The 27,000-nt window shown below is 38.3% G+C and overlaps 2 protein-coding genes across 4 annotated transcripts in view; one reads left to right on the forward strand and one right to left on the reverse strand.

Annotated features, from left to right (window-relative positions):
• Positions 1-9,360, forward strand: part of LOC102106979 (rap1 GTPase-GDP dissociation stimulator 1-like) — a 31,196-nt gene extending 21,836 nt beyond the window's left edge. Inside the window, exons 9-13 of the mRNA XM_014250168.2 lie at positions 986-1,111; positions 4,086-4,225; positions 5,112-5,238; positions 6,270-6,398; positions 7,622-9,360. Coding sequence (XP_014105643.2) covers positions 986-1,111; positions 4,086-4,225; positions 5,112-5,238; positions 6,270-6,398; positions 7,622-7,755 — 656 coding nt within the window. The 3' untranslated portion in view covers positions 7,756-9,360. The remainder of the gene's footprint in view (positions 1-985; positions 1,112-4,085; positions 4,226-5,111; positions 5,239-6,269; positions 6,399-7,621) is intronic.
• Positions 9,361-9,498: 138 nt separating this feature from the next.
• Positions 9,499-27,000, reverse strand: part of TSPAN14 (tetraspanin 14) — a 35,344-nt gene continuing 17,842 nt past the window's right edge. For all 3 annotated transcript variants that reach the window (XM_088059648.1, XM_005520471.3, XM_014250502.2), the window contains exons 3-9: positions 23,090-23,140; positions 18,366-18,512; positions 17,390-17,560; positions 16,708-16,833; positions 15,473-15,517; positions 14,843-14,962; positions 9,499-13,133 (exon numbers count right to left, since the gene is read on the reverse strand). In XM_088059648.1, the coding sequence (XP_087915774.1) occupies positions 13,062-13,133; positions 14,843-14,962; positions 15,473-15,517; positions 16,708-16,833; positions 17,390-17,560; positions 18,366-18,512; positions 23,090-23,140 (732 nt within the window). In that variant the 3' untranslated portion in view covers positions 9,499-13,061. The remainder of the gene's footprint in view (positions 13,134-14,842; positions 14,963-15,472; positions 15,518-16,707; positions 16,834-17,389; positions 17,561-18,365; positions 18,513-23,089; positions 23,141-27,000) is intronic.

Here is a 27,000-nt window from a genome sequence, read left to right on the forward strand (position 1 = left end):
ACACTTCTAGAAACACAAATTATATCACTTTCAACAATATAATATGCTACCTGAAAAAGAAAAATACAAGACTCTGAGTAGAAATCCATAAACATGAATTAAATATGGGTCCACACTTGGAAATAGACACAGAGGAACTCTTCAATTCAAGTATTGATCTTGAAAGAGAACAAATGTTTATAAAAAATTGAAAAAGTCATTATGATCTAGTAAAAGGAGTCAGTCTGTGCCACTGAAAAACAAGGACATTGAGAGCAAGTTACTTAATAGGGTGCGCTTCCCAATTTGCCCAATAAAAGGATGAAGGGATGTATCAGTTATCTCCCTCATTTCACTGTCCCATCTTCCTCAGCACTCTCCCAGAAATATATGCAGAATATAGGAAAAAAATTGCTCTGGAGGAAGCAGCTTTTGGTAGCACAGTTAAGCAGTATTAAGAGTCCTTCCAGACAAGCTTCTGATTGTTACAAGGGATTTACTGCACCAACCACTGGAGCAAAGACACAGAAATGAGGACAGGAAAGCACAGAAGCAAAGGCAAGAATGAAAGGGGATCAGTGAGCTCAAATAAAAAAAAAAAGAAAATTAATTTTCAAGAAGTATGGCTGAGTAAATCACTTCTGCTCCCCAGTTAAGATGAGCTAGCACAGAACAGGCTTCCTCATGTGACTGGGCAAGTGGATGGATAATCTATTACAACTAGAAAAAGGAAGAGAAACAACAATGCTGTGTTTTATGTACTTTGTTCTGGAGACAGCTAAAATCAAAATTAACCAAAACCACCCAAGAGCAGTTCCTATGAAAGCTTTAGCCCAAAAGAGAAGTCTAAACAATCTAAACGTGACTTAATTTCTGAGCTCTCTAACAAGTTGGGCTTTTCACTAGAAGCCTAACACAGCACACAACTCACAACAGTCATATCTACATTTTCAGATGTTTGTGCCATTACTGAGCCTTGTGTCAACATCTCTTTTCCATTTTCTAGTGGTCAGCAAGGTTCAGATGCTGGAGGAAGGTGTCGCAGAGCGGATCGAGGCGCTCCTGAGGTCAGAGAGTCCCCCTGTGCAGTTTAAACTCCTTGGAACATTACGGATGTTAGCAGATGGTCAAGGTAGGCAATGCTCACTGAGGTCAGCTGTGAACTCCCCTCCTCCCTCACCCTGCAAAACAAAGTCTTGGGCTGAGTGTCCTGCTAACCCAATTCCACTCAGTCTGGAGAGCTTCCAGCAGAGATGATTGCCAGAGGCTGCTCGCTTTCCAGCCTGCCCCAGCCAGCCTCAGAGGTAGCTGAGCAACAAACCACATGGAATGAATCCACAGCAGTCAGTGAGAACGGGCAAAAGCCTAAAAAGATATTTTTCACCAGAGATACAGCAGCAAGGCATGAGTGTGGTGAAAAAGAGCCAGGTTTTAGTGTCAAATCACAGGACAGCAAATCAATAAAGAACCAGAGAACATAAAAGGAATAAAGGGAGCTGGGGTGGAGCAAGGCAGGAGAAATTAATTTCCACCAGTCTTTCTATACATGTCGCAAGTTTTATCTTGCTCATGTGGCCCAAACGTTGAATTTACTTTGCATGTTAATGTATCAGATTATCTACTTGCACTTCATTCAGTTTAACAGAGGGGGGATATGCAAAAGCAACAATAATCTTTCTGTCATCATTGCATTTTGAGAAACATGCACAATGTTGGAATTACATTAAGATATACTTCAGTATCTTACTTTATCCTTAGGCTAACTCAGCCCTTACCAGACTGTACACAAAAACAAGTGTTGTGCGGTTTGGTACTGTCTTTCACATTGCCAGAGGAGCTGCTCTAGAGCACTAATCAGTAGTGATTCCTTGACATGCAGGAATAACAGAAGTTAAAACCAGAATAGTTATGACCATTTTGTGATGGGAAGTGATAACTGACATAGGACAATTACAGACATCACTTCATTAGTTACATAGGGGATAAACATCACTCTGCTACATTCCACGCTGCACTCCATTGTACTACCACAGACACAACTCAATATGAGAACTATTTGCATCTTTTATCAAATTAACATGCATGATAGAAAACTTAGATCTAGTCCTTATATTAATTTGCACTACTTCCAGTCCAGTGAAAAGCTCCTTTCACTTACATTTCACCATGGTAGGAAATGAACATTGCAAGATACACAGAAACCTAGCATCTTATTGTTCTGAGGCTTTGAAGAAGTCATTGCAAGGTAATTTCTCCAAAGTTATATCTCAATTGTGACAGGACATTTCACATTTAAAATTGAGACATCACAGTAACATAGATCTAAACTATCAAACACCAAATTATCTTTTATTAATTTTATTTACCAGCCCTAATACAAAGTTGGAATTTGGCACAAGGTACAATTTCTGGATTCTTATGAAACAACATAATTATCAAAATGTAAAGTAGAATAAAATATGTAGGAGACTCAATGTTTATCCATTCCCAACTACGAAAACACAATTCTCCCACTTTTAATTACCTTCTATTCTGTTTACCCAGGAGCTAACATCGCCCTCAATTAACTCAGCCTGAAACTCTTATGAACACACATCTCTAAGAAGTCCACACAAAATTAGTTAATTGCCTTATCTAGTATAAATTCATTACTCTGACTATCAGCAGGCATGCTGAGGCTTACAGAGCAGAAGAGGCAGGTTTCTTACTAACCACAGAAAACTGCAGGCAGACCTGTCAGCTTCCTAACTCTAAAGAGATGGTAACTCCTGGTTCTTCCACCATGTGGCTCCAGAGGAGCAGAATAACTTGTGCACTTCAGTAGCCAAAGGACTTCCAGCACAACTGGAAGTTCAGTCCTGTAAAATGACAAATTTGAATAAGTTAAAAGGTCTTCGCACTAAGAATAACTAACTGAATTTTAGCTCCAAGAGATGTCAAACTGAGTAAAGAACCTGCCTTCACAACAAATCTCTTAAACTGGTTCCATCCTCCAGCCTCTTATTTCAGCTTTCTGTACTAAACTGGATTACTCTCCGCAGACTAACTAGGAACTCCTGACAGGTGTTACAGCAGATAACATGCAGGTAGCTGTGCAATGCCCAGTAACTCTTACCCCAAAACAAAGTTTGTCAGCTAGGCTATGAGCTTCCCAATTCCTTGTGGGCTTTTGACCTGTGGATTGCTCCTTAGCATGCTGGACAAATTAAAAAGCAAGTGTGTGTACTTCCCCATCTCCCTCCCCCAAAACAAGACTTACATCTTCTGGAAAATATCCAGAGCAATCATGTGGTTTATTGACACTGACCTTCTGGTGCATGCTCCATCGGATTCTTCCAGCACATCTCAAAAGAAATGCAACACACAGAGTAAGGGACAGGTAAAGGAACAGGAGCAGGGTGATGCCTCTATCAAACCTATCCTTCTGTTAGAGATGTTAACATAATTAGAATTCCACTTGCTAGGAAAAGTTACCTAGTGAGGTCTTTTTCAAATGTCAACCACAGCCACCAATATTTCTAGCAAGTCTTGAGACAGGGTTCCTGAAACACAGAGGAATGCAAATTAAAAGGCTCTTCCACATTAAGGGGAATTTCTGATAATGTCTTATTCATAGTTCAACACACATTCCTAAGACTCAGGTCATCCAACATGCTGCCATTCTGTACTAAGGCTTGGCTTCCCACACTACCAACAGTAATGAATTCTCACCAAAAGAGCACAAACAGGCTCCCAAAAGCCCATGGGCACATTTCTGCAGGGCTCAAAGGCCAAGCACCAAAAGCCAAGTGGGAAAGGGACGGGCCTCCTGAAGTATTGCAACAGAATATTTGTTTTCAAAGACAAAGTTGCTTATTTTAAGCCCCACTTCAGCAGCCCCTTTGAAGGGATAGGTCTACTGGAGCAGCTAATTTTGTCCTTCCCCTGACTGATTCCTTTGGTAAATATTTCCAAGATCTTTTAAAAGCTAAATGCTTCAATTAGAGTTCTTGAAGGTTGCTGAGCACAGCACAGGTCCACAGCCCCAGTTACCTCTACATTCACATTCCTGTGACGGACTGAGGGGTCTGATTTTGAATGCCTTTTGGTGATGCTTGTCTCTTCAGCTGATGCAGCTGAAATCCTGGGCCAAGACCCCATGCTGCTCAACAGGCTGGTGCAGTGGTGCAGTGTGAGCGACCACAGCGGCATCTGCGGAGAGGCAAACCGGCTGCTGGCGTCCATCCTGCACCACAACAGATCCCAGGTACGAGAACAGCCAATTGATTTCCACCTCATCCTTCTCAAACGTTTCTAAAGCCTGTAGACAGAGCTAGGGATTAAACAGCAAGTACAGCTTTGCAATGAAAACCCCTGTGCTCTGCCTCAATACCAGAAAGGGGAAATCCTGTGCACTCCATAAGCACAGACGCCTCACAGAAACGAGCACCATGGTCTCTTACTGTCACTTGTCAACACTGACCCTGCTTGAGTAAGGCTTGACAAATGGTAAGCAGGTAAAGCTCTTCTAGGGCCACAAATATGTTTCAAATTAAATTAAAATTGTATGTTTTAAATTAAAATGGTAATTATGTTTCAAATGTCAAATTAAAATGGTAAAAATAACCCAGAGCTGTCCTCTGGAAGCTCTAAAGAGCCCACTTATCCATGATGGATTAATCTGGCATGATCTTTATGTGCTGGCATTTTTTAAAAGGCTTCTGGTTTTTCTAAATTGTGTTATTACACACAGGCATCCCAGCCATGCTTTACTATGAAGTAGTGACTAAAAAAGTAGGTACTCTCTGCACAGGCTTTGATAAAGCAAAACTAATCCTTGCTAGTTTGATGGCTTGAAATGAAGGAGTGGAATAAGGACAAATGATGCAACACAAAACATGTATTTATCTTACAGATATGCATCTATAGTTAATTCTAAGTATTGATATTCCACCTATATTAGACCAGCCCTAAGCAATTATGATCTGTGCCAAAAGCAATGTTATCTCTAGCCTTTGAATATTGGCAGTTTGCACTGCACCAGACAAATAATTTCTCTCTATTCAGAAGCTGAAGAGTGCAATCTCATTTCTCTCTTCATTCTACTGTATTCGTACATCAGATTTCCATCTGTTCTACCTTTGCTTTCACAGGAAGTGGTCAAAGCCATCCAGGCAGCACAAGGAGTGAAGCATCTCATTTCCATGACAACAAGCGAACATGCTGCCATGCAGAATGAGGCTCTGAATGCCCTGGCAATAGCATCTGCCATCGATTTAGGTATTTGCCTTCTAAAAGAACTTATTTGTGCAAGATCCTCAGTGATTAAGAAACATTGTCATGCTGTTAATTCTAGGTAATGTGTACAAAAAAAGCACGTTTCTTGTCTAGATTTAACTCTCCAGCATGAAATAAAGGTTGTCACCATTCAAATCATAAAATCAATAAGCTTTGGGAATGGCCTGAAGTTTTATCTTTTTTTTAATTTAGGATAGAGTCAAATTATCATGCTGTGTGGACAGGCACTATTTGAGTAGCATAATGTGATGCTAGAAATCTATACAAAAAAGGGGGGAAAGTGAATGTGACGGAGATAAAAGATGATAAAGGTTAAATGAAGGACAAATTATATACTCAAATGGTCATTGAAGACTAAAAGTAGCAGAAATAATCCTCAGACAGACATGAGGAAAGAAAAAAGCAGAAGTATAAATAAAAAGGCATTGTAGAAACTGCAAACGAAGCAAGAAAACTGTAAAGATTCAGACTACTTTTCCTGAGCTAATTTTCAGTTAGGTACAAATTTTTTTCAGATTTTTCCTATATAACTCGAAAATGGCTCTCAGTTTATTACAATAAAGAGACACCACAAATCTGCAGGGTGGTACACCAAAAGGTAAATTGAAAAGAAAAATTAACTTGAAATCTGTAATGTCCTATACCAACAAGTAGGACTGAAAAGCCCATTTTACTGCTTGTCTACCATTAAAACTCTCAAACTCATTTGGGCAACTAATGGGAATCAACATATCTAGCACTGAACATTGCAGGTTTTAATTTACTATAAGGTTAACTATATACAGCCAATAGAAGATTGGTCCTGTCTTCATGAATAAGGCCAGTAAAGCAATTCTGTACAGAAAAGAGCACAGAAATTCTTCAGTGCAGAAGACAGATGCCCAAGACATCCCTGAATAGCCAGCTTGAAATGAAGCCAGTCCAGAATTTCTTTTTAAAAAGCAAGCATATTCACTTTATAATTTCTTTTCAGCTAACAGCTCAGGGTTACTATTTGTTTGCTTGTTTTCCAGAAACCCTTGAAGAATCTTTTAAAGAATCACAGCTAGTTCAAAGCTTACACAAACTTTTGCGAGATGATAACACAAGTCCTGAGGTGAAATACAATTCAATGGGCCTTTTGTGCAGGCTTCTTAATTCAGGTAACTTCATTTTAAGTTGTCTGCGATAGAAGGATGAATATTTGTGATGAAGACAAGTGGTGTCTGTTACCAAAATATGCTGCTTGCAATGTTCTAGTGAATGAGTAAGGGACATTAGAGATTCATTCTGTATTGATCACCAAAAATCATAGTAGTTTCCTTCTCTATGAAAAGCTGATGAAACCATCAGTTAAATAAAATAAAAAAGAGAAGGCCTTATTCCAGTGAGTCAGTGGCATAACCAGGTCCCAAAATAGCAAAATTGGAGTCTTGGAGTAAAGACATCTTTGTCCAACTTCACCATGCACAAATGCCTGGCAGTCCCAGAGCATTTTTGTGTCCAAAGAAACAGTCTGTACTATGCTTATAGGCAGGCATACATTTGTTCTGCCTGTGCTGTGAGCAAACTAGCAGCTGAGATAAAGCAATCATTTTAGCAATGCTGCCTTCACACAGTGACTGTCAGTAAAGCATGTGAAGGGCACGATTTCAGTTTCACTCCATGATCAGGAAAGACTTAAAATGCTTCAAGCAGGATGGCACTATCCTAGATGTGTAGCACAAAATGAAAATGAGCACCTTGAAACCAGGAGTCCAAAGATCTCTTGGCAGTTTCTCACATCTTAACACAAAAGTTACATAAATTGAAAACAACAATTGTACTCAGGCAAGGATGGATCACAAGGTGAGCTGCCTTTCAAATCCTGAAGCCACCCTGTATTGACAGAGAAGCTGGGTTTTGCAGTATACTCTGTTTTATCCCTGTAGCCACACACGTGCGGCTAAAGGAATAGGGATACTGGAATAGGGATAAAGAACTTGCAGCTTTCAGTGCTACTATGAAGTACTGACATAACAGATACAATCTGTAAGATTTTTTTCCAGAGATGTATATACTTAGCATTTTATAGACTAACAATAGTAAGGCTGAGTTGACTCTTACTAATATGGAAGGTAGCAAAAAGCATACAGGCAAAAAAGTGCTAGAAATTGTCCCATGTTAGAATTTCAAAATTTGCTTTATTTCTGTCAAGCAGGAGGAAAAAGCCTTAATCTGTCCTTAATACTTCCAATGGCTGAAAGGGTATCTATTGAAAAAAATGTTTTAATTGAAGCACCTTATTATGAACAGCAAATACTCCAAACTTTTATCTTACAACAATTGTTGGGAGCCACTATGCTATGACAGGCAACTAAAAGCCATCATTTCATCTCCCATTCAGGTGATCTGAGACAAGAGATAGAAGAGGACAATATCAAGGACACCCTTGAGCACCTCTGCAGCCACAGCAATACCAGTGTGGTCCAGGAAGCCATCACAACATTACAGGTTTTGAGAGGAGAGACACCCCACTAAGCTCCCTTCTCCCATGTGCCAAACCAGCACCGCTGCCGAGGCAGACACCACCAGCTTTGCAACCCTTGCATTTGTCATGCTGCTGCACAAGCAACACTGCTGAAGCCCAGATGCAGCTCCTGCTTTGAAAGCTGTGTATAAAAAACCCCTCATCAGCACATCTCCTTGGCCTGATATTTGCACCAATGCAGCTCTTCACTGAACCACTAACACACAGCAGCAGGAAAAATGCCCGTCAAGCAAATGGTGTTAAGAAACATCACAGGAGAAACATCAGGCAATTACCACTCATTACACATTTTTCAGCAGCTTGGTTTTGTGAGATTAGGATACACACTTGCGATTTTTCTTGTATCAATGGGACTTTTAAATAATGATATAAAAGTCTTAAGCTTTTATCACACAACCTGAAACACAGGCTAGATTAAAGCTATAGCTTAAACAATTCAAAGGGCTAACTGGCACCAACTCAACATCCGCACACTGTGGATCACACTGTGCACCCAACTGTTAGGTGAACATGTTAAAACCAAAATTATCTTGAAGCTAACTCCCCCTTCAATCTCCAATTTTAAAGCTCATCTCTGAAGCTGTACCTGCTCCTGCCACATGTTATATTCCCAAATATGTGAGGCTACAGTCTTGTCCTGATTTCAGAGTTGCACCAACTGGAATGAGACGCTGCAGAAGCAAAGTTTACAAGAAACCACCGACAGTGAACACACAGTGCTTGGACAAGACACAGAAATAAAACTAGTCAGAAAATTTCTGACATTAGGCAGAAATTACAAGTGAGCAGGGGTAAGGATGTAGAGGCAGCCAGCATTCCATTATCACCCATAAGAGAACCTGGGTTTAATAGATTTAGATAATGGAAAAATAATACAGTAAAACACCCCTGAAAATTTCTGTGGAATCCTTTTGTATTTAAAAAGGTCACTAGATGGGAAGGTAATAGATTCTATTCCACAACTTGCTCCTATGGGAACTTTTTGAAGCAGTTGAAGGTATGTTGCAGTCGTGTTTTCCAGGCCTAGGAGATCAAATTCAAAACCATGAAGTGGTAGAGACTGAAATGCTTGGGAGCAATTACATTTTTTTTTTTTAGCCAGCAGAAAAGCTATTGAGAAAAAAATAAACAAGCACTAATCTTCAGAAACCCATTATAAAGAAGTCTGCATTTAGAAGTCAACAAGGCCTCATGTTCTCAATTTGAGAACAACTGGCTTATGTCTGCAAACAAACATGACAACTTTGTTCTTGCAAAAGCTTTCCCACTTGCAAAACCCAGTAACACTACTTAGCCTACCACTCTCATCATCAAATATCATTCTTAGGAGTAGGCTTGAGAAAGAAACTTCATAAAACCACCCCAGAGAACTATCACTTGTTGAGTAACACACAAACAAGTTTTACCACATAATAGGAGAAAAGAAAAACAGCACTTTTAACTTTTTTTGGGGGTCCAGAGGTTTAATAGTTACTCTGCATCATTCTGCAGCTCTTCACTTGTTCATGGCTTACCATTAACAATACAGAGAAAAGCATCAGTCTTATCTATTATTCAACAGCCCAAACTGAAAAGAAAAATTATCACGAATTAGTTTCAGCAAAATACAAAAACAAGCACCCCTGGACCTTCATCATTTCTGAGTTATCCACAAACTGCAGTCTCAGTAGCCAGTCTAAACCTTCGAGAGCAGAATATTAGTGACTGGAAGCAACAAATACCAGGAATCAAACTCCAGGAGTAGAAAACATTAAATTTTATTTAATCAAATTTGAGGCTTGAGAAAAAAATATATTGAAAGTCACTCAGAAAGACCATCTCAGAATAGGAGACAGGAGCTCCCCTTCCAGTGGCTGAACAATGTTCAAGCTGCATGACAACGCACAGGAAGTAAGGGGAAGAAAGAAGGAAGGATGGAAAGGGGGAGACAAAACCCAAGGCAATTCTATACATAAATCAATGGCCACATTGAGCTCCATGGACTGGAAGCACGAGTCTGTCCACATGGCACTGAATGAGGTCACCAAAGCTAAAGACCTCTTAGGAAGAAACATTCAGGTTTTCACAGGGCAACCCGGGGTCCTTTGGTCACTGCACTTTTTGCAGTGCTTATATTCATCCTCCTCCTCATGTACAGGGAAACAGTGTCCAAATGCAGTTTTATTAATAAAAACAGAGGCAGTTGAACTGTCAGACTGACAAATACATACATTGCTTAACGGAAATAAACTGTGCTCATTTCTGAGGAATAAAAGCGACCACACTGAAGTTTGCTTCTCTCAGTCCAGTTCTTCAAGTCTGATCTCATTTGACATCTTCATGAAAAACCTTGGTTCCACTGTAGTGTTTGTGAAGCTGTTGCAACCTCTGAAATCTCAACATCAACAGTGTATCAAACCTCTCTGTGAGATCTGAATTACTTTTCCTTTGAGGCTTTAGAGGCAGGCTCACACCCAGCTGCTTTTGCTGATAAGACTTTTTTTAGGCCATAACCTAAATCTTTAGCCATGAAGCCACTGCAGCTCCACAGAGAAGGTGCTAAATAAAACTAAGTAGAAAGTATTCCCATTACAAGTCAGAAATTACACTAACCATGTATGCATGTACTTCAGAACAGGGGCAAAACAACCTAGAGCCCCAAAATTTTAAAAATGATACTGAATAAGCAGAGAGAAGTTTGATCCACAGTGGCAAAAATGAAAAATCACTTCATGAATTTAAAGATCCTCAAATAGGTTGAGCTTCTCTCAAATTCAGTTCCAAATAACTGAAACACTCGTACAAAGGCTGCTGTTGATATGGCCAAAGCCATTAAGAACAAACTGTAGAAATACAATACTTCAGTTAAACTCTGGTTTGCATACAAACAGTACTTAAAAAAAAAAACCCACAAGTATTAATTTGTCTTCAGGTAACCTGGCAAGATTCACAGACCATGGAATTCTTATCTGTAATGCTGGCTGTTGTCAGCAGCTAATTTCAGTACGTGAACTCCACAGCCATCTTTGACACCAGAATGATTTTCACCAAACTGCTGAAATTCCTTCCCAGCATTAGGAGCTGGCTGTGTCAAAAACTGGCAAAGGGAAATGTACTCCCTACCTGGCATTTTCAATGCAATGTTTTATGACTAAGGAGTTCCAAATAGGAAGCATCCTTCTCCAATTTTACATATATCAGATTATCACACATAACCTTAACCAAGTAAGGTGGTTGAAAGGGTGTTGCAAAGTTTCAAGCACCAGAATTTCAAGCAAAGTTTGCTAGCCACTGCTCTGCTGCTTGCCAAGCTGTAGTACAATCACACATCTCTGGCTGCTCCTTGTGGATCAGATTCAACAAATTAGTAATACAGACCTCAAATTCACAGCTTTACAGAAGAAATGCCTCTTGCTCTCCCCTCAGTGATCTACTGCTGTTGCTTTCTTTGTACACCAAATCTGAAAAAGCCACGGTGTACTTCTAGCCATTTTACTTTCAGGTTTTCAGATGAGTTTATAGCAGACTATTCTCTGCTACTGTAAGGAAATCAGCCATCCTTAGACAAGCTTCCTTTTCCTGTTGTGTCTCAATCACTGGCCAGAAAAAGAACTATATGAAGGCTGAAGTAGTTGAGCACTGTCTGAAGTGCTTCACAGATCACAAGCTAGAAGGATGTCTGGACAATCAACCAGACACAAGGATTCTAACTGTTGATAAACTTTTGCCAGTGAAATGTTTGTTAATACATGCATAATAGAAAAAAAGGACATAATATATTTAAAAGTTTGGCTTCCAAGGAAAGCCATATACTTTAGAAATACAAGTATTAAATCCTTCAGGCACACTACAGATAGTAAAATATCATTATAAAAATAGATAGTAAAATTTACACTGTTAGGCACTGTAAATGAACCTGCTCTCCCTGAAAACCTGGTGTCACTGGAAGCAGTAAATTATGTTAGTTATATGGCCCACAGTAAAACTGACAGCTACAGCTACTTCCAAGAACTTTTCAGCCATATACTTTTACCTTACAGCTAAGGATACAACACCAAAGTCTTACAGAAGAGACTGGAACTCCTACTGAACTACAGATCCATCTACTAACCCTACCCCCGCAAAGGGAGGACTGAAAGAAGAATTTACTTTTCTCTTTATTAAAATAAAAACCCTGACATAAGAAGGACTAGTTCAGTTTCATGTAGAAAATGACTGAAGAAATCATTCAGATTCACTGTATTTTGATTCACAGTTGAACCATGAACCAGGCAGAACTGATGGCTCAATTGCTTTATACAAGATTTAAAAGTTCAACAACTTTAATCTTTTGCTAAATCTGTGCTTCCTTATTTAAAAACATTTTCCAATAAGGATTAACACTGAATTTGTAAGTCTTTCATCAGTCCTGGTAGTGGCAGTTCAGACTTGTGAAAATCAACATAGCAGTTGAGAGAAACTAGAGGAATAACAAAAGCCATCAACAGCTAGCCCAGCAAGCTTGCTACCTACTGAAACAAGCTGCATTCTGAAGTGTATGCAGACAGCACTTTGTAAAGGTATTATTGATCATTGAAAGGATAAGCATTTTCAAAGAGGTTTTTCTTCTATAAAAAAAGAATATTTACATTTTTCTCAGACAGGAAGCATCAGGGCTTTACACCCTCTTGCCTGAAATGGAGATTTGTAAGAATGCTACAAGATACTCAGATTTTTCCCATTCTGGGAACCAGCTTGCATTTTTCAAAACAGCGTGGGGTTTGCACAGCCTAAAATCAATTCAAGATCTAGAGAGTTTGTGATTTATTCCCCCCCCCCCCAATTTCCAATTATGGTTGCTGGATATGTAGCCAAAAATGACTGGATAAGTCTACTGTAGAGATTAATACAATTGCAAGGTTCTAAAGAAATCAGCATGCAACATTTGAAAAGATTACATTTTAAGACAGAAGAGAGGAGTGAAGACAGAACAATTTTCATAGCAATCCTTCAAGGAAAGTGTTTACAGCAGTTTCATGTCTCCCTGCTACAGTCTTTAAAATCTGTTCTGCTGATGTCTTGGGAAATTCCATTTCTTCCTCAGAGATCAACACTGGTGCACCAAGTTGTCTTGTTAGAAAAAAGGTAGACAGTATACGTGTTTGGCGTTTTTTTTTTTTTGTAACAGCTTCTAACAAAAAGCATGAGCAGGGAAAAAAATATCCATATAAGGCTTTTAACAACAGAAGTATTTCATGGCCCGTGGATTTCTTCCACTTTGGTGTCCAATCAATAATCTTAACATATATTGTCTTGCAACATGCGTCTGCTTTCATATTCAGAAGGCATTACTTGCCTTTACAGCTTCAATATCAGAAATCAATGTCCTGGCAAGGAAAATCCCAAAAATCTAAAAAGATAAAAAACATACCATTTGTGAGATAAAACACTTGTAATGCACCTGTCTGCAAGATGCTTGGTGGCAGGCTCAGATACCATTTCATAGCCAGGATCATCCATCAAAGCATAGCTATTACTAAAAAGTAATAAAGGCAACAGAATCCTGCAGGTAATAAAACTCATGAGAAAGTTGCTTTCATGTAAAACTTCCACAGCATTCAAAATAATAAGCTTCCAGATGCCTTAGAGCTAGAAGAAATCCACTTACCCAAGTTTGAGAGTCATAAACACCCATGCTTACCTACTACTACAAAGCAGACACTTTCATTCATTGCACAACTTTGAATAACAGCCCAGTCAGTTTTCAGATCAATTTTTTAAACACAGACAGAATGTACAATTATCTGTACTAAAATGAAATTCTTGTCACAGACAACAGTTTGAGTAGTCCCAGATTATTCAGAGACATTTGAAATTTTAATATCCATGTAAGTTCTCAGGGAAATCTTCTTTTAAAAATTGAGGATAAATTTGTAACTCAGCAAATTTCCTGAAACATTCTTAGAAATAACATAAAACTGGGGTGAAGTTTTGGAAAGCTAAAAGATTTCATTTAAATGTAGTCAGGTCACATCTAATTCTCAGTCTCACTGTGAAACAGCTTAATGCACAAGAAAGACCCAATTGGAAAATACAAAGAACAAAGTGGTTTCACAAAGCCTTGGGACATGAATAAAGAACAACATTGTCAAGTTATTGTCAATCAATGCACTGCCAGAAGATTAAACTTTGTGTCTTGACCATCTTCCTAGCAAGAGGTCCTGTTCTTAGCACAGCATTTCTCAAACCCATGGAAGCACCATCACCAGATGGCAATAAAACTGCATCAAATCCTAAGCTACAGAAGACAGTATTACCAGGGCTGAATAAAGGTCTTTTGCTAGCACTCAATACTCAACTATTGTCAATTACACTGAAAATACTTTCTGTAGCAGATTTAAAAGTTTATTATTTCCCATTGAAGTGAAGGAATTTCACACCATAGAAATTAACGCAGCACAAACAACTGCCACAATGAAAGCAGGATCCACCTTGAAAGCAGCAATCTAATATGATTTATTGAGAACTTCATCTCTCTCTTTGATGAATCAGGCACTGATAAGGCAATAGAAGCCAGCATCTTCCATCTGATTCTGCTAAGATCACATTTGCAACCTGTTCACCTGTTTCCCTGCTCTTACGTTCCCAACCTTTTTGAGCAGCACGCTATGCCCACTTAAGAGCTGGCTGAGGCAACCTAAGCATGAAGGACACGATTTTATCTTAGTCATTTCAGGTCTGTGATGGAAGGCTGGAGCTCAGATCTACTGGAGCAGACAGCAGATCCCCCCTCCTTAATGGCATTGAAACACAAGGAATATTCTAGATAATAATTACATATTTTATATGACTATATTAATATTACAATATATATCCTAATTATCACACACTATTATTACTGCAGTGTACTTTTAGAATGACTTTCATTGCTTTGTGCAACAGGTATTTTCACACTAACTCCCCTTTACTATACTTGGTGTTCCTGCTGTCCTCTTATCATACCTAAACAAGCCACATTCAAAATATTTATTTTACCTCTGTCCATAACTACTTTTACCTTCAGCAGGCTTTTATCTACAAACATGGAATTTTTTTCAAATAATCAAAATAACAACTAACCTGGAGCAGTGAGATAGCTATGAAGACACCTGCAACAATGTAGATATTTCGGGGTAACCAAGCTTCAAGTGCATGAATACATCCTTTGACAAAAATCTGATCATCCCATTGACTTTTGCTCTGAATGTAGAAAGGAAGAATAAGAATATTAGTTTTCTGCACAAGTTTATTATAAGATAAATCATATGATCTAGCTAAGCTTATGTTTTGTCACTTCTGCAGTAAAATTTTTAACCACACTTCAAAAATACACATCTGAATCAGGGACTGCCAGAGATTGATATCTGTATCTTCCTGAAAATCTTGTTATTAGAAACAGCATAGAATTAGCAGACAATAGAGCAGCAGAGTTAGACTATTACAACAGATAACTGAAACACACACTTGAAATCCAAGTCCTACCCCTTTTTGAAACACACCTTTCCCCTTACCTGTTCCCACTTATGTTCTCTACCCTCCAACAATAGAAGGTTACTTTAAACCAAGGACAAGGTCTACCTTGCTCTACCTGCAGTATGATGTAGCACAGTCATTAGTTCCTGGAATTTTGAGCTGACAAATCTATCAGCAACCCCACCATTTTTACAGTTTTGCCTATGCAAGCACAGAACACAACAGACAGCACCTTACCTTCTTTCTGATATCATAGCCACATTGTGTATTCACAACTTTTTGCTGCAAAGCAAAAGAGATTTTAAATAAACCAATCATTTGACTTCTGCTCACAGCAAGTTTTTCTTTTATATTCATAAACGTATCAGAATTGTCAGAGCCAATTGTTTTAAAAAGTATTTTTAGAAAAAACAAGCAATGCCCTAGCAAAATACAAGAAAACTAATGACAAAGCAAAGGTGTGTACTAGCAAGATGATATCCTGCAGCAGAAATCTCAGCTGCTTCTATCACTTGGCATGAAACTTTTTAACGTGAAAACTGAGCTGCCAGCACACAAGGAAGACATTTGCATTTACAAAATGCATAGTAAGTTATATTGAAATATTAATAATAGAATCTCACATTAAACAGATTTAAGCATCCTCCTGCCTCCTTAAATACAAAACCAGAAAAATGTGCAGTTAAACAGTACCGCTCCAAACTAAACTAGAAAATAATTACTGGGGAATCTAAACATGGAATATGTCCCTGACAAAGGCTTTCCATGGCTGATTTCCAATACAATCAGAAGCCTACCAGGTATTAAATATAACTTACCAGTGGCTCACTCTCTGCACAAGGATTCCCGGATGGATTTTGAGCTGTAAGTATTCCCAGTAATACCATAAAGTACTATATGTTAGCTCCTACCTCCACATTTTGGCATCTTCCGTAAGGCTCACAAAAAGTTTAGTAAAGCAAATTAACCAGTAAGCACCTAAACCTTGCCAAAACCAAGGACTGACTCAGAAGTTTTAAACTTCATACATGAATACTTTACTAATTACTGACAAAAAAAGCAGCAAATGGAGTTCCTCCTGTCTGTCTGGCAGAGGGGTGGTGAAACATTAATTTCTACTGGGGCAAACACACTGCTAAGACAGAGCTCTCAGCTCCTTACAAGCCAGGTATAAAGGCCAGGAGCCCAAGGATACACCACACAGGGAATAAAAAAATGCCAGCCACCAGTGCTTCAGATCCAAACCATACTAAAATAGCTTGAATTCCTGGTGACAATACATTTTCAGCTACCAGGTTGCCACGTTTAGACTCTAAAAAGAATACAACAGAAATTGAAAAAAAGTTTGTCTGCACAACAGTAATTTCTGGTCATTTAGGATACCTCAAAGCCCTTCAACACCTTATTCAGGAAGTACTTCCTGTCATAACTTTACAGTCTCAGAGCAAGAACAAAGCCAGGAAACAACTTACAGCAGGATCAGGTATACAACAGGAAAAAGGAACTCCGCACTTCTCACGACTTTTGCTTTCACTCTTGCAGTCAAAATATATGTTAAAATCCCAGTCTTCTGGACCTTGAGCACCACAGCAATGGTTCTGCAACAGATAAATATATGCCAGAAGTTTGTTCAGTGGATAAATTATCTCTAAAATACCTCCAGCCAGTAAGTGTTTGCTTACAAATCTTCGCCATCCCCAAGTCTGTGCAGAATTAATGCAATAGCAGAGTAAACTAACAGGGCTCTGTGAAATCAAAGCAATACATCTGGAATACTGCTCCTGCAAACAGGTGTCAGCATGTCAAGCAAAATCATAAAAATTATCACTTTAGATGTAATTGTCAGATACAATTAGTTACATTGTAAATTTATTTTAAGAGGAAGATTTTTCTTAGGGAGCAAGGGAAAGAGGAGCAAATGAGAAAGTCAAAGGCATATGCATGTCTGAGAGAGCTTCCACAAAGGACATCAGAACAAGCCTAGATCTCAGAATATCTTTCCTTCCTGCTGCTTTCAACACAGAAGGAAGAAAACTGTCACATCTGTAACACAGTACAATTAGCTACAAAATCTTATAATTCTATTAAATAAAATGACAACTTCTAAATCTATATTCTCCTAGAAGGCATCAAAGTGACAGGATATGAACTTACAATTCTCTGTAGTGAATCAATGATGTTCTGGAGATCAATGTCATCTCGGTAGGATTTAATGTTATTCTCAAAGAATTCTTTCACCCTGTCCCTCACCCAGTCTTGGAACAGGAAAGCCATAACTGCTACTGCCAGCTCCAACAGGAATATAAACACAATTGTTCCACAGAACTGTAAAAAAAAAAAGTCCTAAATTAGAAAATATGCATTAATTTTGAATGCACCCCTATATCACCAGAAACAGACAGAATTGGGTTCAAATTTTGATTCAGTACAGACACTGAGCACAGTGAGAATACAAGGTAAATAAACCCCCAGGACGCAGAGTTATCCTTTTGTTTTTGTCACCTGAACTTGACAGTAAAAAGCATCACACACAGTCATCATGTACAGCAGTGAAAACAATAATAAATGAGAATCTGTAAAACATGGTTAAAGAAGTCTTGATATTGCCTCTTGGATTGTTTCTAATTTTATAATTACTTTTCTTTTTAATTTTTTGTCCAGCTTCGCTGTTTTCAGATCTAAAGCAAAGAAGCAGCCTTAGCATAAAAACAATCATTTCAGAAATTTTACGTCAGTCACTCAAGTCCCAAAGTTTTGGAAACACTTACAAGAAACTTTGAAGCTTTTAAGGGATTTTGTTCCACTGTACTATATTCTCTCAGTAATTCCTGACAAGCATGTTCCATAACGTCACAATATTAGATTCTGATATACCTACCATAACATCACTGCAGAGCAGAACAAATTAAAAAAGACAAGGAAGAACATGTTCCACAAAGAGGAAAACAGATAAGCTGGAACCACCCCTGCTTTCAGTACCGTTACTCAGAGGTTTGTCAAAGCAGCAAGCTTACCATATACTTTGTCACAAACCAAATTCTATCATTAATTATCTGGGTTTGCGCCCAGTTCTTCATCATTTGCCAGCTTCACACATATATTAATTCCCTCATATCATGATGTTACTTACAAACTTCAGCAGGCAGATGTTTTCTCTCAGTGCTCCAACACAACCAGCAAATCCCAAAGTAAACATCACTATTCCCACCACTAAGACAAGCACCACTGGGTCCAGACCGTGAAGACCAGTCACCTTTGTCAGATCAGACAATACACCCTGAAAGAAAAAGCAAGAACAGAATGTGACTACTTGTAAGCATGTTATTTCACTCAGCATTCATTCTGGATGATTTCCACATGATTCAGAATGAACTGGTTGCAAACCCTTGAATTTGCCAACAGTGACACCAACAAAAAAAAAGTCTTGTTGTAAAATGGTCATTGACAGTACCAGCTTTCTTCACCCCAGAAGAAGAATTAATAAAGTTATAGCTAGCAATTCTCTTAATAAGTCAGTTTCTCAGATTACATCCTCCTAGGTCTATTTGCCAAAGAGAATTCCACAAGATGGTGCCAAAAGCACAATTCTATTACCGAATGTTCGTTTAGTTTCAAGGCAAAAGAATTAATGTTTTGTATTAACTTGAAATGCATCAATCAGAAGGGCAACCCAATATCATGGTCTAAAAAATAAATTAAGAAAATTTTTCTAATCCTAATGTTTAAGTGGAAGAAAGGGAAAGACATTCCAAGGACAAAGCACCTTATGGATGACATTTTAAAGAGGGAAATAATCTTTTTTTGGCTTTCAAGGGAAGAGGATTTTTCCTCTCATTTAGTTACAACCCTTCTAGTGTCAAAGAGTCTTAGTAGTGCTCCTCCAAACTCTTTCAGAAATATAAAATTATAGTCTAAACACTCCCTTTTCACTCCTGGTAAAAATTCTTACATCACAAGGAGTTATCTATTCTCTATATTTTCAATTTGCCTAACATAGAAGTAATATTTTCTTTTTTGTTCACTATCCAGAAACCACTTATCTTGACAATCTTTGCTATGAAGCCTGCCTAGATTGCTAAATCTGTGTGAATGTAATGCTAGCACAGTGAAAACCTTCCTTAAACTTTCTAGATCAGGTTTTAAAAAGTTACTACACCAGCTACCATTAAAATTCCATCAAATACACATAACAGGTTTCTCATGTGATGTGCAAGAACACACAGATGGAACACACAGAAGCAGAAGGGACAAACAACAGAAACTCCTCATGAGAATGATTTGTAGGGACACCCAACACTTGCAGAAATCTGAGTGTTCATCATACAATCATCAACAACACTCAGAACATTTTAATAAGGAAATATTTTCACTTTTGAAACAAAGAAATAAAAATCAGCACAGCACAATAAATATCCCATTATCACATGTTCACTATTTGTTTTTTTATAAAGTATATTCTCAAGCTAACCACATTTAGCGTAAGAGAAAAATATCAGAGACAAGAAATAAGCTGCCTAATTCTTTCAATAAAATGCAAATTCCCATCTTTCTACCCAGGTTTCTGTTCTAGAGTTAAGTGCAAAGGATATACATCCTAAGACAACACCTTGGAAAAATCCCTATCGTTTTTTATTCAACTGATTACTTAACAAAAATAAAACCTTCAAAATATAGCATTAGAAGAAAATGTGCCCTTGGAGAAACTCCATCAGCTGAAGACATTGATTAACAGTACTACAGTGATCCACAGGGCTCCATCCTCTTTCATAGCATGTTCCATAACAGATTCTGTCAGAGCTCTTAATTTGGTAACAACAAGACAGAGCTGTTTTTATTAAAACTTGCTGATGGGGTGAAAAGAAAAAAAAAAATAATTGAGTTGTAGAATTCAGAATTGACTTGCAACAGCTGGTGACTAACAGCTGAAACAGGCTATTAGAAAATGGTCCTAGTTTGTTGATAATGTGTTACCAGTCACACAATTTCATTTTTAAAAACTGTTACATTTCACAGCTAACTAACAAACTTGGTCTACCTGGCTAATTATGAGAGTCCCACTTAACCAAACCTTGGCTCAGACTCCACAATCAAGAAACATGTCAAGATCAGATGGGCTAATGCAGCATCCTTATAGAAGCAGCATGCTGTGAAACAAACTGTGGGACCAGGATGCTGAAACATGCATAACTATTGCCAGCCACCTCCTTCCCACACCCAAACTCAAGCTTTTTGTTTTCAGACAATCTTGCTTACTCAAGCAACATTTTTTGGAAGACAATTTCCTCTGATCAAACCATGTTACAAATAGAAGTTGGCAGGAACTGGGCTACCCTCAGATGTCACTGGTTCACAACACTTTCTTCATGTTCATGCTTAATGTTTACATGCTCTTAAAAAGAAGGTTATAGGGATTTTGCCTAAGAAAAGATGTTAAGTCAAAAATCCTGAAGGAAGAAAACAGGGAATTAATTCCGAAAACTCTCATCCCACCACACCCATTTCACTAAAGACACTACTGCCTGTGCCATCTGCACCTTTCCTGTACAAACAGGCTGCCCTTTCCAACACAGAGTTCCTCAGGTACACAGGAGTGCAGCCTGATACCTGCAGTCAGTGTCAGACATTCTGAAACAAAACTCACACTTTAAATCTTTCTTTCAGTTACATGGAACAGTGACTTATTTCTCTATGCTCTTCAAGTCCCTCTAAGCAGGAGTCTTGATATGAAAACTGACTGTTTCCTCTCCATTTCTTATTGGCCATGAACTTGCTGGAATGAAGTTAGGCTGATTAGCCTCTAGTTTCCCAGACCTCCCTTTGTGTCCCCCTTGAAACCATTCTATCAAAAAAAAAACTGTTTTCCTGATAAGAGGGCTCAGTGTTAATCACCTTGTTTCTACCAACACTTTATAACAATTCATTAGTCATGATTTTTGCAGTATTTTTTGTTTGACAGATATCTTAAAATTATATGCAAGTTAACTTTTACATAACTGTTCAAGATAACTGAAGCCAGTTACAAAATCATAAGGATAAGCCAATTAGATACACCAGTTAGAGACACTGGATCTTAATCAAATAACAGCAGTAAGGATGGTAATGTTTTTCCAAGTAGTATTTTCAACACTTCTCACAAAACAGCAGTCTCATTTCAACATATTATCAGCCAAAAGAGAAGCATGGAATTTATAAACAGAGAAAAAAAATGCTGAGGAATTAATCTAAAGTGTAATCCTAATGCACAAAGAGACAAAATCAGAGACATGCAATGGTCCTAATGTACTTCATGTTGTGGTAAGAGACAGGATGTTCAGAACTCTTCCCCCACCTGTAGTTTATCTTTGGGTTTACCACTGCAGCACAGTTTCTGCAATGTTTTTCTCTTACTTCCCATCTATTGTTCACCAAGATGTTTATCTGTAAAATACAGGCACTATTGGCTGAAGAATGGCACTACTCTGAAAGACTGAAAACATAGCACAGAACAGCTGACATAAAAAATAACCAACAGATTCCATGAGCCATTCAGAAGTTCAAAACCACAGGGAAGGCTTTGAAGCATTTATTTGCAAGATAGCACAGAGAGCAGAAAGAGCTCAGGCAAAGTTTAAAAAATAAAGACAGAATATGCCTTTGCCTTTAAGTAATTTCAATGTACCATAAAGCAAATTTGGCAAATGAAGATACTAGTCTCCAACAACACAGATCCTATGTGCTTGTCTACAAAACAGAAGAATGAACACTAGAGAACACAAATTCAAGGCAAGTTTAACATTCTCAAAGGGTTGGAAAGAAAATTCTGTTGCAACAACAAAACAGGAGGCAATGCATTTGTGTGTTGAGATAGGTTGCTCACTATATAGCAGTGGAAGGACTAATCTAGTTATGAGAATGTGCACAAGCACACAGGGAGCAGGAAAGAGGAGAATAAATACCTCAGAATTAAAATTGCCCTTAAGCTCATTTACAAAAAGCAGAGGAATCTCAGAACCTCTCTGCATGTGGATAGCTGCTGTGTGTAAACTACTTCAATTAAGGAAAAGTGAACATATGATGGTAATTGAAGTCTTACTACTTAGTGGCACAACTGAACTGCGAGGGCACCTGCTCTCCACTCCTGATTGAGATGCAGGTCAGCGAATCTAGTGATGGTCACCTTCTCCTACTGCTGGAATTCATTAAACCCATACTTTTACAGCCATTCAATGGGGGAACCATTCATTTCTATACCTGTATCATTCTGTTCTCTTGTAACAGGAGAACTCTGAGTACACGTGCATTTAACTTCCCTCAGGTGAGGAAGCTCCCTAGCTGCAAGAAACCTTTGCTAAGAATAAGAGTTATTCAGCTAAATTATGTTGCCCAGTTTTGTTCCTCTACATGGAAACACAATCACTTAAGCACTCCATAGGGAATAAAGTGGATAACAGATGGCAAACAGACTGGGAGCATCTTTCTGAAGTATTTCAGAGATGCACATTTAGATTTAGTGGTGCTTTTTCAAATATAAAGACAGCTCATACACCTCACAAATATTTGTTTGCAATAAAAGGAGGAGAGGTAGAGAAATATAGATTTTAGAAAACATGCTTTTGAAAGAGAACCTGGTCACAAAGACTAAATTCTCCCTAGTGTCCTGCTCTAACAAGTTTATAAATAAAGCTCTGAATATCAAGGGTCACAGCTTAACTCCTGACCAGGGACAAGAAGCAAATTCCAACTAAAATCTGTTTAGATTATTTGAACATGTTCCTGAGCTCAGATGCTGCATTTAACTTTTGCTGGTTCCTGAGGAAGTAGTTTTACTGGAGCAGGAGTGGGCAGCCACTGAAGTAAGACCATGTCATACCTTACCTTTTCACTCCATGCCCACAGACCAGCTGCAAGGAAGGCCACTCCAGCTAGCTAAAAAAAAAAAAGAAAAAAGAAAAAAGAAAAATTAATTAGATGTACTAATCAACCACATTCTCAAAAAACTTCAGCTAGTAGCACTATTGGTCAAATAAATCAAATATTGCCTGTAATTTGAGACAATAGTAATGGGACCTTCCTTCCCATAGGTCAATCTCTTACAAAGATTATTTGAAGGGCGTTTATTCCACAATATCAATGCATTTTATAAATTACTTTTTAAAAAAAGTATTTTAATTTGATTCTTCATGATTACTCAAGAAGCACATAGTCCTTAACAGATGATCCCACAGAGCAGCATGCAAGTGGGAGTTATCCTTGTCCCAGTGACTTGCTATAAAATGTCTGCCTGCCCACTAATGAAGATGTCAGAATATTTAACGTCCTTTGAGGTTATTCCTTGTTTAGTCACTTAATAGTACCAATATTATGGCTATGACAGTAGCCATGCTTGCTCCCTGGAACTTCTCAGCATCAAGGCTCTCTATATTAGCCTCTTCTCTGATTAGATACAGTTTATCTTCTGAATCCTTACTTCATTGAAGTCCATCTGAATCATGCTAGATTAATGGTCCGTTTGCCTACTTTCCACAAGCACCAAATTTAACTTGCTACAAACCCTCCACTAATTCATATGCTTGTATAGTCACTCAAATGAAGCAACTTCAATTAGAATTTCAAATCTTGTTCAATTAGAACAAGAGTTCATTGTTCTAATATTTTATTCCCTTTCTTCAATGCACAGGCATCTTGTTTTTAATATCCATTTCAATAATCAAACTAAAATTACCTCTCCATAACAAAAGGGCAGCTCTTCCTCACTACTTAAAAAGCATTCAACTCTGTAAGGGGCCCCTACAGCTCTCTACAACTACCTGAAAGGAGGGTGTAGTGAGGTGGATATCAGTCTTTCCTCCCACATAACAAGCAACAGCACAAGAGGAAGTGGCCTCAACTTGCACCAGCAGAAGTTTAAATTGGATATTAGGAAATACTTGTTCCCTGAAAAGGTTATCATGCATTGGAGCAAGTGGCTTAGTCACCATTCCTAGACATATTTAAAGGATGCATAGACATTGCACTTAGGGACATGGACTACCTGGCTGTTGTGCATGGCTGAATTGAATCTTAAGAAATCTTTTCTAGCCTAAAGGATTTGATTATCCTGTAAAAAGGACTGTAGTTGCCTCCCCAGTGCCAAGTCTTACAGGCACTGAAGAGTGAATCCCAACAACTGAAAAAACACTTTGGAAAAGGAATGCTTTTCTCTAGGAAATACAGCAGCCCCATGAACTAAATGGGAATCCCAGGCAATTTTCTACAGCACAGGCAAGAAGCAAGAATGGAACCCTCTTACAGTCACACAAGAAAACAGATGTGAGAGTGTAAAATACTGCTGGGCTCATGGGCTGCTTGCTTTAAGATCACTCAGGGCAAGTGAAGTTGTTCTGGACTTACTCCGCTGGGGAGCCTGGGGGGAAGCAAAGCCAGAAAGGGCTGCAAGCATCACCCACGTTACTCTGTAAAAATTAGTCAAATTATGTTAAACACTTCTGTCCAGGCAGGAATTATTATATGCCATATTCTGGGTCTTAAAGATTAAGCAACCAAAACCACCACTGAGATACACGGAGGTACAACTGGACAAAGCAGTGCTAAATAAATTCCCAGATGTTGCTCGATAAGCAATAGCACAATGACTACTCACCTCAGACTCTGAATCAGCTAAGAACATCTAAAGTGATCATCTGGATCAAAACATAACTTGAAAAATACCATTAAAAACCACATCAATGTAAAGAGAATATTGATCCAGATTAACCCTAAATCTTAACCCAGTGATCTTCTGATCAAAAAAAAGCAGGGAAAACAGTCAGTAATCAAACTTGTATGTCATTAAGTTGCACAGTGCATGTAATTGATGCATCCTTCATCCTTTTCACTCCAAATGCTGTAGGAATGCTGGGAGACAGATGAAGACAGCTGGTATAATTTGCGGTAATCAAGGTAAATTACACAGAAAGCTGGATCTTTGGAAACTTTTTCTACAGAAAATCAGGTGGAAAAAATAATTGGGAAGACATATTCCACTCTGTATACACAAATAAAGGATACTGGAATACTAATATTGTTCTATTGAATTTGGAAATAGGATGACCTCTTCAAATTCTCTGCCTTTCATTATAATTACTTAATTAAATTGCAATGGATTTTTGATTAAGTAGATTTTTCACTAGTATGCATTATTCTCACCTTTGAACATGAACTTTGCTCTCATATTTTTATAAAATGTTCCATTTCAAGAAACTGTACTATTTTAGCAAAGTTATTTCCATAAGCATCTATCTAAAACGAAAATAGAGTTTATCAGAAAAAAACCCAACTTTTTCTAATTAAACCAATGTAGATAAATCTAGAACTTAATTCAACTAAGACAAGCAATTAATATTTTTCACTAGAAGCAACCAAACCAGATACATCGAGTTCCTTTAGGAAAAATCCATTAAAGTACTATGTACTTGCAGAATAAACAAAGTCATCAGCCACTACATTGATAGGTGCAATCACCAAAATAACCAATTTGCAACAAAGTAAAATAGTAGTGAAATGAAAAATGAAATTAAACCCTTTTGCTTTAAAGACCATGTGCAAGATACTTTGAAGTATCTCACTGAAAACCATTGTAAAATACACTGTGATCTTACTAGCTCAGAAGTTGTGTGATTGAGCATGCCCAGAGTTCTACAGAGAATTAGCCCCAGGAAAATATCCTCTCTAACACATTTCCACAGAGGCATCCATGTGATGCCTACTAGGCAGACCAGGGAACTAACTAAACTAAAGGCCAAGTTTCAACTTTCTTCAGCTCACTGAAGTAAATGGCCAAGTGAATGTGACAACAGGCAGCTGAGAAGAAAGCAAGGACAATCAAAAGTGTTCCCAAGGTGAGAGTAAACTAGTTAGCTGTTTCAAAGAAAAGCACAGCATTTTAAATTTGCCTTACACTAGAATCTGAATGACATGTAAACAAGAACAAACTTGACTTCCCAATTCACTACTGTGCTAAAAGTCCTTTAAGCCCTATACTGCCTGAAAGGTTAGATGGAAACATACACAAAGCAGCTGAATTGTGCCCCTTTGAATAGGAAACTGAAACACTATTAGCAGTGTTTGCTTATTTTCTGCTTTAGAACTGATAAATCCACTTTCTTAACACAGGGCATCAAACTAGGCTCTGCTCAGATGTACAAAACTGATGCCAGCTCAGAGACACTGTGACCAAATTACCACTTTTAAGCATTACTCATTTATCCATTCCCAATCACACTTTTAATTCCTATGATTCCTATGCTGTCAGAATCACACTATCAACCGAGAAAACAGCTAATTTGTTTCTCAATTGTAGGCAGCAGTTAAGTAACTCTTGCAAGACAACTCTGCATACAAACTGATTGTGGGTCGGTCTGTCCCTAGGTCTGATCAGCAGCAATAAGAATTGCATGCAGTTTTTGTATACTCTTACAGAGAATAAATTTCCCACTCCTTGGATAATCCTATTTTACACTGCAGCTCCAACCATGCTAGAGCAATCAGCAGCCTGCAGCCCTTCCTTCCTATCCTTGTCTCTTCAGAGGCTCTTCCTCTCAGGGTCAGGAAACCACCTGGTGGTACATTCTCTCCTCTTCCTGGCACAGCATTGCTGCTGTTTCAGAAGTTCCTGGAAAACAACATACATAGAGCTAAAGCCAAGAAAATCTTATGCTAACCTGGGTCTTCTCTTATTTTTCAAAGAGATGAACTCAGAATTCTCTTCCAGAGCTGAAGAGAATTTTTGCCCATCATCACCACGTTCA

Source organism: Pseudopodoces humilis, chromosome 9 (genome assembly GCF_049639895.1).
Source record: "Pseudopodoces humilis isolate 2021_Gansu_Grassland_sample_001 chromosome 9, ASM4963989v1, whole genome shotgun sequence".
Classification (NCBI taxonomy): Eukaryota; Metazoa; Chordata; class Aves; order Passeriformes; family Paridae; genus Pseudopodoces; species Pseudopodoces humilis.